Source organism: Mytilus trossulus, chromosome 7 (genome assembly GCF_036588685.1).
Source record: "Mytilus trossulus isolate FHL-02 chromosome 7, PNRI_Mtr1.1.1.hap1, whole genome shotgun sequence".
In the NCBI taxonomy this organism is placed as follows: Eukaryota; Metazoa; Mollusca; class Bivalvia; order Mytilida; family Mytilidae; genus Mytilus; species Mytilus trossulus.
Window position 1 is genome coordinate 80819046 of NC_086379.1, and position 16501 is coordinate 80835546.

The 16501-nt window shown below is 31.0% G+C and overlaps 1 protein-coding gene across 5 annotated transcripts in view; it reads right to left on the reverse strand.

The window, feature by feature from the left end:
- Nucleotides 1-616: 616 nt before the first annotated feature.
- Nucleotides 617-16501, reverse strand: part of LOC134725955 (arf-GAP with dual PH domain-containing protein 1-like) — a 36754-nt gene continuing 20869 nt past the window's right edge. For 2 of the 5 annotated variants that reach the window (XM_063590284.1, XM_063590280.1), the window contains 7 exons: nucleotides 14767-14971; nucleotides 11692-11838; nucleotides 10459-10542; nucleotides 9709-9843; nucleotides 8909-9131; nucleotides 8457-8500; nucleotides 617-6185 (listed from right to left, as the gene is read on the reverse strand). In XM_063590284.1, the coding sequence (XP_063446354.1) occupies nucleotides 8460-8500; nucleotides 8909-9131; nucleotides 9709-9843; nucleotides 10459-10542; nucleotides 11692-11838; nucleotides 14767-14971 (835 nt within the window). In that variant the 3' untranslated portion in view covers nucleotides 617-6185; nucleotides 8457-8459. Of the gene's footprint in view, nucleotides 6186-8456; nucleotides 8501-8908; nucleotides 9132-9708; nucleotides 9844-10458; nucleotides 10543-11670; nucleotides 11839-14766; nucleotides 14972-16501 lie in introns of all 5 variants that reach the window. The other 3 variants (XM_063590281.1, XM_063590278.1, XM_063590279.1) reach the window with 2 other exon arrangements.

Here is a 16501-nt window from a genome sequence, read left to right on the forward strand (position 1 = left end):
CATGTCTAACCTCATTTTCAAGGCTTAGTGATCAAAGTCAAGTTTTTGTGTTATGGTGGGTTTTTTTTCTAATACTATATGCAATATATCAACTACATTTGGTGTGTGGAAATATTTTATATTGTACATGTCAGTCTCACATTTTTTTCTGACTTGACCTCATTTTCACGGTTCACTGCTCAGATTTGTGTTTTACTCTGTTTTTCTTATAGGCAATAAATCAACTATATTTGTATTCCTGGACTATCAACATAAATCAATGGTTAGTATGGAATGCAAGACATTTAGTGTGTGCACTATTTTTACAACATATAGATAATAATTTATCTCTCAGATCCTAACAGTGTGTCACATGATTGGTCAAGCAGAAGGACCAGGGAATGATGAAAGATTAAGAATCAATTGCCAAGTAACAATAATTATGCCAAATATCAAACAAGGTTCATACAGATAGTTTGGTGTTTTCTATATAAAAACAAGAAGATGTGGTATGATTAACAACCACCAGAGAACAAATGATGTAGTAGTAAGCAACTTTTGGACCTTTAACAAAATACAATGATTATGAATGAGCAAAACCCATATCACATCGGAAGCTATCAAACACAAGACTACAGATAATGAATGTTGTTTATTTACAAAAATGTTCAATAAAATATATAATTTGATCTTTTTATAAATGTATTTATAAAATTGTGTAGATATATATATTGTGTACAGTTTGATCAATTGGTAGCACCTAATTTTAATACATATTAAGAAATTTACATTACAAATTTAACTCTTAAAGAAAAGCAATGCTATCTGCATTAAACAGAAATAACAACAAAATGACTACCTGTATTACTAGCTGACAGCTATACTTTTTACCTGAATATCAAACACAGGTATAAAGTTTTCAAATCCACTACAGCAACTTTTTCCCCTCAATTTCTTGATCTTCATGAAAACTGTTTTAACACATAAGCACAAAAACAAGATTTTCATAAAATGTCATTAAATTTGTATGACTTGCGCAATAATTGACTGGCCCTACAAAATTCTTACTTTGTTTAGTGATCTTGAGCTGTAGGCCTCGTGTTTAATAGTACAGAATGGTTTGTACAATATTAAAAACACATTGCATTATGTAACTTTCAAAATATCAGGAGTGGATCTAGCCATTTTAAAAAGAGTGGTTCCAACCCAGTAGAAAGTGGGCTTCTAAATATACAAAAGAATGTCCTCTTTTAAATGCATTGATCATCAAAAAAATTGGGGTTCCAAGTTGCAACCCCCAAACCCGACATAGATCTGCCAATGCAATATGTATTACATATTTTAGTTTTTTACACCTTTTTTTCAGACGTATATAGAGCCAAGAATTTGTTATTTGTATTTTTTTTTTACAAATATCTATTTGTTGTTAAACGAAACAATAAAAAAATTCTAAGGGAATACCATTAAACAAATTAATTTGATAGAAAAATATTTTTCTTTCAGCTCAGATGTAAATCTGGAGTAAAAAAATAAGTAGTTATCATATAACCTCAACAAGTAAAAAGAAATAATATTAAAAAAAACAAGTGAATGTTGTAAGTATATTCTGTTCATGAGGGATCCATACCTGTAGCCAAGGGTGGGGTGAGGGTTTGGACGAACCCCCCTTGATACCAAATAATCACTGTTAAAGTCAACGTTCTGTTCAAATTTTGACTTAAAAAGTGGAGTTCATGAGTCCAAATAACCCCCCTTGGAAATTCCTGGCTACGGGCCCGAGATCATTATAAATAGCTCACAAAACAAAACAGTAAAAATCTTGGAATGTATCAGCAAAGTGGAAGACAATCAAATATGGCTTTAAAATATAATTTGGTTACAGAGTACAATACAAAATTATAACATTAAAAAATACATTAGCATAAAATGTATTATCTCTTAGTATGGTATGTCATATATGAATAAACTGGTAACTTTATTTGTATGTTTACTCTGCATATGTGAAAAAAAACATGTCAACAATAACTTGAAGGGTTACCAATTTATAAAAAAAACAATTGCATCAAGTATTTTTTGCATAGAGATGACTAGTTTTATTCAAATTTAAATTAATTATTAATTAAAGAACCTTAGTGAGCACGCTCACATACCCCACGTCCCCACATTGTCATTGGAGAAATTAAATAAGTGTAAGAAAAAAAAATTGTATAAGAAAAAAAAATTTCCTGCCAATATGCACATCTAAATAGTATGTCCTTATTATCTACAAAATTTCATGAAATTCTGTTGTGTGGTTTGAGAGGAGTTGCGATGACAAACTGTTGCAGTAGTACATTAAAGTTAATAAGTTCAAAGGGGCGTAACTCCTAGAAAAAAAATTGAATCGCAATTTCCCGTCGATCTGCACAACTACATAGTATGTCCTTATTATCTGAAAAGGTTTTGTGAAATTCTTTTGTGTGGTTTGAGAGAAGTTGCGATGACAAAACTGTTGCAGTAGTACATTAATGTAAATAAGTTCAAAGGGGCGTAACTCCTAGAAAAAAAGTTGAATCGTAATTGCGTACAATGGGAGGCAACTCTCATTGTACATAATTGATAACACCTTGTAAGAATTGCTTCCCTTTGATACTTCATCCGGGTTTATATTACCATGTGGTTTTAAGCAAAAGAGCATGTTCCAGGCCACTTTTATTATGTAATTGATATAAGACATTTTTTTTTTCTTTTTATTGTTCATTTTTTCTAATTACTTTTATTATTACCCACATTGGGGTTCAGGTGCTTCATATTCACATTTTGTTCATTATAGCTTATTGATACCATGCTTGGTATAACTATATATGCATTACTATAATAAAGCACCTTTCGCCAAACACTATTAGTTGTCAATTTCCCGTCGATATGCACAACTACATAGTATGTCCTTATTATCTGAAAAGGTTTCGTGAAATTCTGTTGTGTGGTTTGAGAGGAGTTGTGATGACAAACTGTTGCAGTAGTACATTAAAGTAAATAAGTTCAAAGGGGCGTAACTCCTAGAAAAAAAATTGAATTGCAATTTCCCGTCGATATGCACAACTACATAGTATGTCCTTATTATCTGAAAAGGTTTCATGAAATTCTGTTGTGTGGTTTGAGAGGAGTTGCGATGACAAACTGTTGCAGTAGTACATTAAAGTTAATAAGTTCAAAGGGGCGTAACTCCTAGAAAAAAAATTGAATCGCAATTTCCCGTCGATATGCACAACTACATAGTATGTCCTTATTATCTGAAAAGGTTTCGTGAAATTCTGTTGTGTGGTTTGAGAGGAGTTGTGATGACAAACTGTTGCAGTAGTACATTAAAGTAAATAAGTTCAAAGGGGCGTAACTCCTAGAAAAAAAATTGAATTGCAATTTCCCGTCGATATGCACAACTACATAGTATGTCCTTATTATCTGAAAAGGTTTCATGAAATTCTGTTGTGTGGTTTGAGAGGAGTTGCGATGACAAACTGTTGCAGTAGTACATTAAAGTAAATAAGTTCAAAGGGGCGCAACTCCTAGAAAAAAAATTGAATCGCAATTTCCCGTCGATATGCACAACTACATAGTATGTCCTTATTATCTGAAAAGGTTTCGTGAAATTCTGTTGTGTGGTTTGAGAGGAGTTGCGATGACAAGAAACAGGACTGACGGACGGACGGACGGACTGACGGGTCAAAAACATTATACCCTCCGCAACTCGTTGCGTGGGGTATAATAATCAATTACAGAAATTTACAAAAATTCAGAAACCTTTACTGAGATCATTAATCTCTGGTCCATTTAGCTGTCTTATCTAACAGATCTTTTTTCCACAGATCTTATTTTATTTTGATCATGTGTTTTGATTATTTCGATTCTAAGCAAACTTAAACCATCCGACACAGGTGCTCGGCAGTTCTCTGCCTTTCTCAGTATTGACAGGTTTTAATGACTTTCAAATAAAAAGTTCAACATTTACAGTACAAAAATGAACTTTAAAGTTTGACAACATTTAAAACAAAATTAATACATTCATTTCCTATTCATGAACAACACATTTTCGTATAGTAATTGCAAATGAATGTTTAGAAAATGTTTGCTATCACAAAAAACAAAGGTAAACAGTTTAAATTTTTGATTTATTTTGCGTATATAAGATATGAATTAATTCCATATGGCATGGTTCAAAATTTCCAACAATCTCTGACTTGCTATTGATTAATTGCTAACCTTACTCCAGTTTTAAAATTATCAAAAAAGATATAAATACTCAAATGTTTACATTCAGAAGGGACAATACACATTTAACAGATATTAATTGCAAATTTGTCAATGCCCTTTTATTCTAAATAAAAGATTTCATGCCTTGGAAAAATGACAAATTACACAGTTTTCCACAATCTATAAACATACATAATACACAGATAAAAACTTAAGCATAACAGTTCTCCATTTGATAACATGTGAAAACATTTGAGAGTAGATAGTCTTTCTATCATTCTCATTTCGGTAATAAGATTTAAATTTATATATAAAAATTGACCATTTAAAGATGAAACTTGTAGTTTTAATGTCTGTTAATTGTTTTGATAGTTTCTGCAGCTTTTTATATTTTTTACCATAATTTTTTTTTAATCAGTACCTTGCAGTTTGAAAGGGGAGATAACAAAATTGTATATTTATATAAATAAAGTTTTTATTATGTAACAAACTATCACATTAAAATGAGGTGTTTAGGTCTTAAAGCTTAAGAACTCAGTCTGGAAAATAAAAAAGTATGCATTTGATGTTTATAAAAATAGTAAAAATTGTCTTCAAGAACTTTCATGATTATGTACTCTTAAATATGTAATCAATGAATTTATTCACATACTTCATTAATTTTTTCAGATGAAACAGTTATCAAATTTCAATCTCTCATAAATAGTTTTACAAGTATACAATATATTGTATAAATTTAATATTATCAACAATTTTTCATACAGAAAGTTCTCAGCCAATTTACAGATTTTTCCTGTTAAAAGGCTGTAATCAAAGAAATGGATTGGTTTTTTTTGCAAAATATATTTGATATTGATCTTGCACCTACCAATTAAACTGCATTATAAAATACCATTTTTTGAAGATTGATTATCTGTTTAAGGATTGTCACAATCAGAACTTATTCCTAGCCACTTGTTTCTGTGGTAAGATTGGACAGTTTAATTAGTCCGACTGTCAGATGTTCTTTGACACCATTTGAAATCTAGTGCTACAGAACACATTTAAATCAAATACATGCAATAAGAACTTATTTGAAATAACCATGCAAACAATGCAAAAGCTTGTATTGAAATTAAATATTTTCAAAGTTTCAAATTGAAGTCTTCTTTTCAGGAAGTTGGTCATAGTTGCTGTCAACAAGGCAGTTTTCTGCATTTAAAATCAACTTGTGGATAACATAACCTCCACACAGGTTTTCAGTAAAATGTAAATTTTGTCAAAGTTCAACATGGACATCTTATAATTTATTTTACTGTCACTCTCCTGGAAGTCTGCTACTGTGGATTAATTTATTGTCATGGATACCAATTTTCATGGATTGATGAAAACTTACATGTTCTTGGATATTTAATTTCCTGGTTCTGCCAAAGTCTGGATACAAACCAATGAAAAATTTGCAATTTTGTTGAACATTTAAATTCATGGTAATTCTGTACCCACGAAAATTGGTATCCAGCGAAAATTAATGAATCCACAGTATATTTAGTCAGATAATGTCCATCAAATGATATTTTTAAAAGCAGAATAAAACTACTTACTAATGCATCTGGAAAAGCTACATAATTTATACTTGAACTAAGTATAAGACTAATCAGTCATACATATGAAGTTGTTATGAGGGATGGAACATAATTATGTTTTGGTTGAGATTTCATATGATGAAGGGGAGACAATTCAATTTAAACCACGTTCCTTCATCCATTATAAATATATTATAGGTTCAATATTGAGGTTAAGTATAAAGTATGTGTTTTCCAGACATCTTTTATAACAACAAAACAAACATAAAATAAATATACTGTTTACAAAAAGATGACACTTTGTACAAATGGACTTATATAATATGAACACATTAAAATACATAAAGGTTTATCTCAATTATCTTTTGTAAAGCTGATCTCTCTTTCATGAGTTATTGTTCAGCATTCGTAACACTGCAAAACAAAACAAAATTAATTAGATACATGCAGTTATTTTAAATTAATAAAGTTATGGAACAGTACAAAACACATATAGGTTTAATATTTTAATAACGGCAAACGTTTATTGTTAATACTAGGAATAATGTTCAAGTGCAACAAACAAAACTGATATTTAGTCAGCTAAAGCAGACTTTAGTTTATCACATTAAATTTACAATGCTTAAAACAAGAAAGGATTGCTGGGATAGCTATTTGATGGAACATCACTGTTAGTTCACAAATTATTGCATGCAATTGTTAACATGAAAAACTAAAAAACATATTCTTAGTGGTACTAAAGTTATGAATGTTGTTACCTTGTTATTAACGTTAAATGTGTTAAAAAAAACATGCGCGCTGGTTTTAGCAGGAATATTTTATTTGGAAGTATTCAAAATTTTTGTAAAGTGCTGTTTTAACAAAAATTGTTTAACTACACATAACAGAGGGCACTTGTAACACAGATACAGTAAAAACATTTCAATCATTGGAGAAGCATGTACGGTTTTGTTTCAGTCTCTTTAAATACTGTGACAGGAGGCTAAGGCATTTACATAACAGTTTAGGCTTAATTCGAGATACCAGTTAGTGCAAGTAACATATCACAACATTTCAATAGCAGTAACATAAAAAAAAACAAAAAAACATTAAGCTTATTCAGCATTTGCAAGTAACATATCACATCATCCATTACTTCTATTTAGTGAAAATGCATGGACAAATTAAAACATAAATGACGAACACCTGTACCTTTGATGATAAGACCTGCAGCCTTATATAATCAGCAAAATAAAAGTCACATCCAGAAAAAATATCTGTGATTTTTTTAAATTTTATACATATAAAAATATAATGGTACAAAAAAATTGGGTAAGCTTCACTTTAATCTGTGTTTAGCAATAGCTCAAATTACAGAATCCCTGATTCATCTAACGTTATGTTTAAATTAATTCTAATTTATTAAGAAGCTTATATTTGTGTTAGTATTCACAATAACATAGCAATTTTTAGCAAGAGTGGTGTTAGAGAGTGAAGTGTGATGGTTATTTTTTTTGCATACCTATATACATCAAACAAACTGTTTTAACATGTAAGTATAGTATAGTATTTTCATGCATATTCAATTAAAATCTTATCATTGACATTCACTGTATGGATACATTCAATCAAATTCTGTTTCACTATTTCATATTTTCATAGTAAAACACTACGTCTCGGCAATTTTCTAACACTTACCTGTATCTTTTGATTATATGTTAAAACAAGCTGGTCTATCAGTTAATATCTTATTTTGTTAGTTCTATCATGTTTTTGATTTTGGTTAATTGCATTATGTTTATACCACATCTTCTTTTCTAATCAAATGTGACACTCCGGTTACAGATATGAGGCTCCCTGAACCCAGTCCAGCAGCAATACTCATGTGGCAGCATTATCAGTTTAGTTGTGTTGGATGATAATCTCCAGACCCCCCTGTACAGAATCCTGTGTCTGCATGTTATAGGAACCTTGTAATAACTCTGAGGGGTTTAATGTGACCAATAATCCAATTTTCAAGAAGTATGTAGGAAATTATGCTTCCTTTTCCAATGGCAGTCAAAACATAAAGTCCTCTTACCTACTTGACCTACTTTTAGTACCAATAACTCATGTATTGTTTATTTATTTTTTTCCTGAACATGCATGAAATATTAGCCACTGGACTTGACATCAAGTTAGCAAACAATCAATCAATATATTTGTATAAAATGTCATGGATTTAATCTGTGAAACATTTTCTAAAAGGATTTTTTTCTTATGTTTTCTTAAGATTTTTTAAGAACTATTAATCTTTAACAAAGACTGCATTATCAAATTTGGAATGAGCAAACCAAATGCAATTGAGATAAATAGAAGTGTATAGGCTATTAAAATGATACAATTTCCCATTGGTTCTATATTTGAAATTTGAGCAGTTCCTTAAAAGCATGGCAAATTACTATCCTCAAATTTCAAAATTGTAATCTTTTATTGGTGATTAATCATTGCCAACAGTCTTTATGGTTTTTTTTTAAATAAGGGGATTTACTATCATATTAACCTAATCAGCATGTGAATGATAAAAGCAAATACATTAACAATGCGAAAACCAAGTGATCTGCCAAGCAAACATAAATTGTGTCGTGTCGTATGTGAAGATCTATAAATAAATGCATTAAATAGGGGAATGCATAATTAGCTATATATTGAGTATGGGTATTATACCTCCTATTTTCTCATGGCTAAAGTTTGATCATACATCTTTTTCTCTGTAATTAATCAACTAATTTATTAACTTATTCACTTCACTTTCACTATTGAAGATCAACACCTTACATTAAAATTAACTTAAGATTTACATACAGAAGGTTAAAAACATCTTTTTCTAATTTTTTTTTTTCGTGTGTTTGTTTGAGAAATGCAATTTAACTGTTGAAATCTTAAAATTTTCATAAATGGTCTATAAAATTACAAAAGTCAGATTTTTCAGCTAAATATACTGAGGTATTTATACAAATAATTGAAACACTATAGCAAGCAAAACATCTTATTACTACATATACAATAACACAGTGAGATATAAGTGGTGATATTAATTCACAAATCACAAACTATATACAATTCTTCCGTTATACAAAGCAGTGACAAAAACAAAATTGTAGAATCTATAAACTTACGTCTTAAATCCTGGGATGTTGGTTCTGTTGTTTGTATTTGTTTGAAAGCCTCTGCCCATTGGTCCATATCTTCTCTGGTGTCAGCACTAAGTATAAAGTCTCTTTCTGGAGTATTGAGAGTAAACACATACACCATACTTGACCTCACATCCTTTGCCCCCATCGTCACCCCATACCCTCCATCAGCATGGCCAATATACACTTCTCCTTTTGGAAAAGGGCTCTACAAATACATTGTCAAAAATAAAGATCATTAAAAAATAAAGAGTCGCTCATAAAAATACAGAATAACACTGATTATTTGTTTAACAAATAGTAACATCAGTAAATCAGAAAACATTTATGTAAAATTCTGGCGAAACAACTTTTCTTGTATTTTATAACATATTAAATTTGTGATATATAATTCTTATTCATTAAAAGGAAAATAACCTGCCAATCAAATGATTCTTGAAAACGCAAGAAACAGTTTGTTTCATGAAAAGACATAAAAATATTTTCATTTCACAAACTAATAAATTTCAGTTGTGAAAGAAAGGAGGTGGTTTGAACAGATAACCATTTGTTATATAATGCAGCAGTTAATACATTGGAATATATAAATTGTACTTTTTTTATGAAATAAATGGATTTCATTTTTTCAATGTATCTCTGGAATTTGGAATTACAAAATTACTGTGGAGCAATGTATTTGAGTGTTGTACTATTATACTGTCCACAAAGTAAAACAGAACGTCCAGTTGTTGCTGGTCAAAGGGCATAAATAGTCACTAAAGACAACCAGAGTTTTCATAACTTACCAAAGGGTCTTCAGAATACATTAGTTTTCTGTTATCTAATGTGAACCATCGCTTTTTAAAACCATCTTTCTTTTTTGGTCCCATTTTCTGTAACCATCCTTCTAACGTAAAATCAGTAGTCAAGCCTTCAGCTAACTGTTAAATAAAATCAATTTATAAAATTGGTCAAAATATGTCCATAACATGTACAAGTGTTTTTTTTTAACAATGTTTGGTTGTTTTTTGTGGGTTTTTTTTTAATATTTTTTTTTTGGGGGGGGGACTCTGACCAAACCAATGTGGCCATTTGTTTATCTTATTCAACTCCACTTAAGTTTGGCATATAGTTTTCCTTGTTCCACTACTGTTGTCAGGAACATGTGGTCAAAGTTTGTTTCAATCTGTTCTATGGTTTTAAAGAAAAAACACAACAATTTTGTCAAAGTGCTTGTGAGCACTTGAGGGTTGATATAATGTTGATGCAATTTCGTACTATTGTATTAATTAAGCTTTATAGGCATATTGTAAAGTTGAATTGGTGTATTCTTCCTTTATTTATGACTGTACATTCAAAAGTTGAACCTTTTTTTATAACAGATTCATACTTATATATTGTAACTGCATGACTGATAGGATATACAGAAAGATGACTTCATTGCACTATTTAGTTTAAAATATCAACGGTAGTCAAAAACCATGGTAGTTAAAGATATAATGTCAGTATTATCAAGGTTTTGAAAAACATTTTAACTTTTTGGGATAAAATAATACCTCTTTTTCTTCTTGTTGGGGGTGAGCTATTCGTCGCCACTCAAACTTAGCAGCTCTGATAGCATAATACCAATCAACAATTTCCTGAAAGAGAAAACAAAATAATGCTATATAAAGTCTGTTTTCGTCAGATCTGATTATGAGGATCATAAAGAGCACATATTTTTTAATTTTCATTTTCTAATTGCTGGTTATATAGAAATTCTTTTAAAATCAATACCCATCTGACACCTCTTTTGCCCTCTCCAACCAAACTTGCCATTTTTTTAATCTGGACCCATTAAAAAGTAAATATGTAATTTTTTAAGAATTTTTTTTCATTTTGTTTCAAATACTGTTCCAAATTAGACATGGTTTTCATAATAACAGCCCATAACTAACAAAATCTCAAAAAAAGTTAATATTTCAGGGGCAATTACTCCTAAAATAGTTGGTTCTGACCAGGTATTGCTTCCAAATAGTATCTACCTGCAACAACAGGACATACACTTTCAATTTATACACAGCTACTTTTGCATAGGTACTAATTCTGTACTTAAAATCTGTAGTACTGGAAATTTATGTGTAATATTTAGTTCTATTTCTTTACTTTAAAATTGAAGTAATATTTGGGTACTTGTATATTCCAGTACTTGATTGGTACTCAAAATATTGGTACAAAAATGATACCAACAATGATCACAGTATTCCATGTTTGAAAATCATAACTTCATGAGATTTGAAAAAGACAAACGCTCAAAATGCTGAAAATATAACCATGCAACCAAAAAATGTAGTACTTAAATTTCAAGTATAAATCAAGTACTGTAAAATACAGGTACTTAAATATTACAATAATTTGTAAGTAACAAAATAGTACTGAATATTAAAAGTAGATTTCCAGTACTACAGATTTGTGGTACATAAATAGTACATAAATAGTACCTATGCAAAAATAGCTGACTTACCTTTAAGGAGCAATATTTCATTGGATTTATGAAAATGTTTTTAAAATATAAACTATGCAAACCTGATTATTAAAAAAAAAATCCCATTGCACTATTTTCAAATAGCTAAATTTTCTTTATATTAGCCAAAAACTGCAGTTAAACTATATGGTCAAATCTTAGTGACATTGCCATTTCATTTTTAGTGACAGCAGCATGTTAATATCTTGAAGGTCAAATCTGTTAGTATCATTATTATTTCAATTCTATCTGTATATAAGAACACCTTGTTTTCTTTTTTCATCACCTTTGGATCATCAGCATACACAAACAAACTTCGAGTCTGACCATTTACAAAATATGTGATCTGCAAGCCATTTGGATTTACACCAATTTTGTCTTTAGCAAACACAACATTAACACTGTCTAAATCTATCTCACTTTTTGGTGCTGTCTGGAGAAAAAAAAAGATTAAAATGAATATTGTAATAGATTATATAGACGCGAGTTGATTTAAATTGAATACCACTTACATTTGTGGTAAGATAAATATATAAAGTAGTATGGGTATATAAAACTATAAAGTGCTAACGAGATCATAAGGACAGATGGCTGGTATTTCTATGTCTCCCGCACAGAATTGCTCTGGAGAAAACAACCAGAAAACAATCTTCAATAATACACAGATGTATATATACTGCAGTTTCAATCATTCTTTGTTTAAAAAAAAAATAGGTCATTCCTTACATAAAAAGAAAACTATCAAATATCTACAATTAACACTAAATATCCAAATAAAAAAAACAATAACATATGACATAAGCCAATCACTAACCAGGGTCCTGAATTCGGGGAGGCATTTGAACAAAAGACTGGGTTAAACTATTTTTTTCATATGTTAAACCTCTTCATTTTAATATAAACCAGTAGCCTAGCAAATGGCACATTCAACAACACACACAGGAAAAACACTAACAGGTAATTCTAAAATATATTGATATATAATAGGTTAAAAACTAGATGTGTCAAAGCGACACGAATGGTCCCGTCCCAAAAAGTTGAAAAATCTGCAATTTCAATATAAACACATGTGGCCTCAAACAGGATGGTAGTCTTACATATCAAAAATCAGCTCAAAATCTGGTGGGGAATAGAGAAAAAATCCATATCACTGTGATTTTCAATAATTCATCAAAGTTAAAAGCCCGTAATTTCAGCAAAAATAAGTGGAGCAGAACAAAACTTAAGCTTGATCTATAACTCATCATGGTTAACTCACATAACCAAAAATCAGCCCAATATCTGAAGGCGTTTAGAAAAAAACTCTGTATTTATCAGGTTTGTTGCGGAATGACAGAAAGACAGAGAGATGCAATTTCAGAATTTCGGACAAGGGTAAAACTATATGGCACAAACAACTTCATTGTGGGGCCATAAAAAATTAGCTAGAAAGAAATGAAAACAAAGCAAAATATATGTTTTCAGAGGAGTTACGATGACAAGAACATGACAAACAGATGGACTGACGGACAGACTATTTAGACAGAAGGACAGGTTAAAAAAATTATAACCTTGTGCAAATCAAGCTGTTGTCAATTTCTTATGTTGTATCAAACAACAAACATTATAAATTAAAGAGCAATGAATGATTAATTTTCTTTTCTCTGAACCTGTAAAAATATAGAAGATCATATCACATAGCTATCTTTGCTAATACTGTGAAAAGTTAGGCATTTCAGAAAAAAATAATCTTACATAGGTGGATCTAGAGTATAAGACAGTACTAACAACTGCATGAAATCTTGAGTATAAGACAAGGCTGTCAACTGCCTGAAATCTTGAGTATAAGACAAGGCTGTCAACTGTCTGAAATCTTGAGTATAAGACAAGGCTGTCAACTGTCTGAAATCTTGAGTATAAGACAAGGCTGTCAACTGCCTGAAATCTTGAGTATAAGACAAGGCTGTCAACTGCCTGTTATCTTGAGTATAAGACAAGGCTGTCAACTGCCTGTAATCTTGAGTATAAGACAAGGCTTTCAACTGCCTGTAATCTTGAGTATAAGACAAGGCTGTCAACTGCCTGTAATCTTGAGTATAAGACAAGGCTGTCAACTGCCTGTAATCTTGAGTATAAGACAAGGCGGTCAACTGTCTGAAATCTTGAGTATAAGACAAGGCGGTCAACTGCCTGAAATCTTGAGTATAAGACAAGGCTTTCAACTGCCTGTAATCTTGAGTATAAGACAAGGCTGTCAACTGCCTGTAATCTTGAGTATAAGACAAGGCTGTCAACTGCCTGAAATCTTGAGTATAAGACAAGGCTGTCAACTGCCTGAAATCTTGAGTATAAGACAAGGCTGTCAACTGCCTGAAATCTTGAGTATAAGACAAGGCTGTCAACTGTCTGAAATCTTGAGTATAAGACAAGGCTGTCAACTGTCTGAAATCTTGAGTATAAGACAAGGCTGTCAACTGTCTGAAATCTTGAGTATAAGACAAGGCTTTCAACTGCCTGTAATCTTGAGTATAAGACAAGGCTGTCAACTGCCTGTAATCTTGAGTATAAGACAAAGCTGTCAACTGTCTGAAATCTTGAGTATAAGACAAGGCTGTCAACTGCCTGTAATCTTGAGTATAAGACAAGGCTGTCAACTGCCTGAAATCTTGAGTATAAGACAAGGCTGTCAACTGTCTGAAATCTTGAGTATAAGACAAGGCTTTCAACTGCCTGTAATCTTGAGTATAAGACAAGGCTGTCAACTGCCTGTAATCTTGAGTATAAGACAAAGCTGTCAACTGCCTGTAATCTTGAGTATAAGACAAGGCTGTCAACTGCCTGAAATCTTGAGTATAAGACAAGGCTGTCAACTGCCTGTAATCTTGAGTATAAGACAAGGCTGTCAACTGTCTGAAATCTTGAGTATAAGACAAGGCTTTCAACTGCCTGTAATCTTGAGTATAAGACAAGGCTGTCAACTGCCTGTAATCTTGAGTATAAGACAAAGCTGTCAACTGCCTGTAATCTTGAGTATAAGACAAGGCTGTCAACTGCCTGAAAAAAACACTGACTGTAGAGTTGAGAAATAAGTCAGTTTTATATATGATTTAACTTTTAAAATCCTAAAATTTTCTGCATTCCCACATACATGTATATCTATTCCTGTTCCTAACTGTATAAACAAATCTAAAACAGAACATATACCATGAAGACATGGCAGCTAAATATTCAACAAAAACTATAATTGGTGCTGAACCATTACAATAGACCACACAAAAAAACACTGACTCTCAACTTAGCATAATGAAATGTTGCTTCACCCGATTATATATCAGTACCTTCAGTCATAAAACAAAATATAAGCTATTCAAACTTTACTTACATCTTTTTCTTTAATAAAATATAATAAAGTATGTCCATTGAGTTTTCTTGTTAAACAAAATCGTCTTTTTTTAAAGCCTTTATCATCTCGCCCACGTTTATATAAATATCCTTCTTTAATGCCTGAGCAGTAAGCAGATTGTCTGTCAGGGTACATAAACTCTTGCCTTGAATATTTAGCTTTCACAAATTCAGATCTAAGGAGCCTGAAATAGATAAAAAAAAAATAGTTTCTATATTATATATTTCTAACATGAATGTTTCCAATTATCTATCCTGATTTCAAAACGTCTCCTTTAATTTCTAAGGTTTCTGCTGAAGGATAAGTCTCTTCTCCTGGCAATGAGCTTGTCAATAAAAGCTGATTGTCATGATAAAGCAAATACTGCTCAAAGTGGCATTATACACCAGAAATCTCCAAATCAATTAATTTCTAAAGTCTTTTGGAGGAACAGGTCATTGTTTACATGATGGACTATTATTTTCCCTTCATAGAACTAAATAGCATGAAATCAACATTTTTCATATAATCAAAATATGTCTTAGATATAGATTTATTTATTTATTTTTATTTAACAAGTTTGATCGTTTATATCAATATACAATGTTATTTCCATTGTTTTATGCAATGAAGGTCTACATATAATAGTAATGCTGCAGCTGATTTAATAAGTTTATGTAAATAAATCGAAATAAAAACTTCGGTTTCTTTATAGTACAATCTGAATAAAATTTGGATCTATTATAATTTTCATTCGTATAGTTCTGGACATAATATTCAATTTCATGATGCTTGATGTATAGGGAAAACGGAAGTAATACATTTTCCCAGCATAAGGTTGGCCTTTTGTGTACCCAAGACAGGTCGAAGGAAGTCAACTTAAGAACGCTGTGATTGGATGTATTAAAGGGTACAAGTTATTTTTTTATTTATCTATTGATAACTGCAGTGTGTATATTTACAATATAAATTTTAGAATCTATTGAAATATTTTCTAGTGAATTATTCGAAAATGTTGCATAATTAGTAAAGGTTGAATCAAGTGCATTTGGTTACTATGCAATTATTCTAAAAATAGTAAAATCACATGAAGGCCGCGTGGAGTCTGCATGCACAAAGCGTGATAGATATTGTTCGGAACCAAATTGCGTTCTGAAATTCTCTTGACTTTTTATTACTTTAACATATTCCCAATCATTTATTTATTTAGTATATTGATATATAATAAAGCCTGACGAAAGTTCATTCTGTTGTTTCCAGATTGTTCTTAAATACTCGGATACATCGGGATTTTTCAATCTCTAAATTCTGAAAATCAAGTGAAGGCTGCTTGGAGTTTGCATGCAGCAGAAAAAGTGAAACCTTTGGGGGAACAAAGTAAAAGTAGCATGATCTGACAGAATATTAGACTTAAGTGAAATGTTTTTGACATCTCTTTTGAAAAAGGTCAAAATGGCTGCCGTTGATATGGACACAGCAAAATTTGAAAAGTGAACCATTTACGGCCTTCAACAATGAGAAAATCAAATGCATTATATTTAGTTAGAATTTGTTGAAAAAATATGAAAGTGAAGCATTTACGGGCTTCAACAATGAGCGAAACCAAATGCATTATATTTAGAAGTTGCTTTAAAAAATATGTAAAATGAAGCATTTTCGACCTTCACCAATGAGCTAATAGCAACTGTTGCCTAAAGAGTGTTTCAATGGAAGTCGCGAATTTCTGTATTCTTCC